General features: G+C 45.6%; 1 protein-coding gene across 1 annotated transcript in view; it reads right to left on the minus strand.

Moving 5' to 3' along the window:
- ptpn9a (protein tyrosine phosphatase non-receptor type 9a) overlaps positions 1-2,500 on the minus strand; it is a 28,710-nt gene that overhangs the window by 11,628 nt on the left and 14,582 nt on the right. Inside the window, 1 exon segment of the mRNA XM_061222029.1 lies at positions 531-655. Within this exon segment, the coding sequence (XP_061078013.1) occupies positions 531-655 (125 nt within the window).

A 2,500-nucleotide genomic window follows, 5' to 3' on the forward strand; every position in this document is an offset into this window, starting at 1 on the left:
GAACTTAATTCACGGTCCAGTGGAAGATGCTGTCCTACTGAGGGTTGCGCTCAGAACCCAAATGTTTTTTAAAACTAACCCTGGCTAGAGCCTCCCAAAGCCTCAGATTACATCCTCAGGCCTCATCAAGAGTAACTCAAATCAGACAAAGACCAAAAAACACTGCATTACATTATAATTGATTTAGTAGACACTTCTATGCAAAGGGATGGAACAGAAGTGCATGTCAAGTACAAGGTCATAGAACAACAGCTGAACAGGTTGGATGAGGTCCAATTCACATATAATCGGTAGGCCATGTCTGTAGCTACCACACCAAGAAAAGTTCAGGAACTACAGTACCAAGAAATACTAATTCAAAAGTCCTAGAATGAGGTACAAAATAAAGGGGTGAAAAACAATAACTTAAGGTGATAAAGTAGGAGAGTTTAACACCAAGTACAGAACACATTTTGTTGTGTTTTTCTGCGTTATTAATATGCTAATAATATAACATGCTAATAAATAACATGACAGGTCAGACGCGTCACCTTTCCACAGCCTGGTCCAGCAGGTAGAACAGCGCCTGCAGAACCACGTGGGTGCCGGTCCGGTTGGGGTGGTGCAGCCGGGCGGTGTAGAGGGCGATGGAGGCTCCTGAGGGGTCCCGTACGCTCTGAGGGGCAGGGGAGAGACCACAGCGATGAGGTCACCACCTTATCCACCCTGTCAAAGCACTGCAGACTGCCTCCGCAAAGCCCTTTCACTATCAACGGCTTTTCTCCTCCATTTCAAATCAGCAGTTGTGGTTCCAGTGTCAGAGCTATGCTACACCAGGGGCACTGCAGCTGAAGGGAGCCCACTCCTCCAGAGTGGTCATGTGCCAGCCACTATTTAACACCCTAAAACCCACCCTAAACTCCATCTGCATTTAGCTGTGTCAACTTAACCCTTTTAGGAGTAAGACATCACAAATATGTGTTGACAATGTTTGGTCACACTTTATAATAAGGTACATGAATTGGCATTCATTAATGTAGCTGTTAGCATGAATAAATTGAGGTACAAATGCATTAATTAAGCATGAAATTAACTACTCATTTGTTAGTGTATTTGTTAACTACTAACTAACATATTATACATACAATATACTGTTAACCATTAACTAATATATTAACTTTTTCTCATTCCATATGAATTGGCATGAACTAATGTACTTGTTAACATGAATGATGTACAAATACATGAAAGAATCTTGACAGATTGACTTGTCAGAAGTTAGTCAGTTCACTACATGAGTTAATGCAATTTGCAAAGTGTTACCAAATGTTCTTAAATGAAGGCAGATGTAACAATGTGATGTGACTAGAATGCTGTAGAACATTCCAAGAATGTCAAAAGGTCAAACCTGTCAGAGCGAGGACACCCGTGTGGCGTGAAGGCTTTAGACAGTAATGACGGCACAACAAGTGTTTTCCTCCACCACAAGTGATTAAATTAGGAAATGCTAAACATACAGTGTAGATCAATCAAGGAGGCAAGAAGCCAAACACTGTTGGCGGCCATCCAACGGGTTCATTACTAAACTTGCTTTCTTTGTGCTTCTTAAATTATTGCTACGCACACTGATGTGAAAGCAACAGTAAATTACAGCAACTTGGAGCGATGGAACAACTGCGCTGTCATTCCAATTATTCATCCGCTTCCTTTGAAGTGGTTTTCTTTAAGCTTCTACCACGCGCACACGCAGCTCCTTCAGGGCACAGCCTTACCTTGCACAACCTTTTCAGGATTCAACGTGCACGTATGCATGTCAAATAGCCTGCGATTCCCGTAACCGCCACCAGGGGGCAGACAGGACATACGTATACGACAGGCCAGGAGAAAACATGGGAGTTCAGAAAAACCTGGTGATGGGGAGTTGGAGGGTAGGGCTTGAGGCAGGGCCAGGGGGGGGAGGAACCGAGGGTGGGTATGTCTGGGGGTCCGATTGTTTCATATCCAGGATCTGAAATAGGCAGTGCCTCATGCCTGCCAGAGATTACTCACAGTGCCCAGGAATCCAAACCCAACCATTTCATCGGCCAGCCATTTCCGTGAGAACGCGCGCGGCGTTCGGCCAGCACTGGCTCATCTCACCCAGTCCACACCACAGCCCCTATCGCACAGCGGAGCCAGGGAGAAGACAACGCAGGCATTTCCTGCCGCCCCTGTCACCCGACCTGCGGAATCCATCACTGCACCCTCCTCTCCTCTCTCCTCTGCTCTCCTCTTCTTCCCTCATTCCATCCTCCTGTCCTCCTCCCCCTCCCTCTGTTTAGACCCATGTACTGTGTGTTTTATGAGGGCTGTCATCAGTATTACTGGGGAGGATTTCAGTGCACCTTTTTCTAACATTCCATGTGTTCGTCTTGATGACAGTGCATCTTATCTTGTCTTATATTTTACCAGGAGGGGAGTGAGACCTGGAAGGTTTACCTCAAGAGCTGCGGGTTTGAATATTTTTCAGGGGCACTGCTGT

This window comes from Conger conger, chromosome 15 (assembly GCF_963514075.1).
Source record: "Conger conger chromosome 15, fConCon1.1, whole genome shotgun sequence".
Classification (NCBI taxonomy): Eukaryota; Metazoa; Chordata; class Actinopteri; order Anguilliformes; family Congridae; genus Conger; species Conger conger.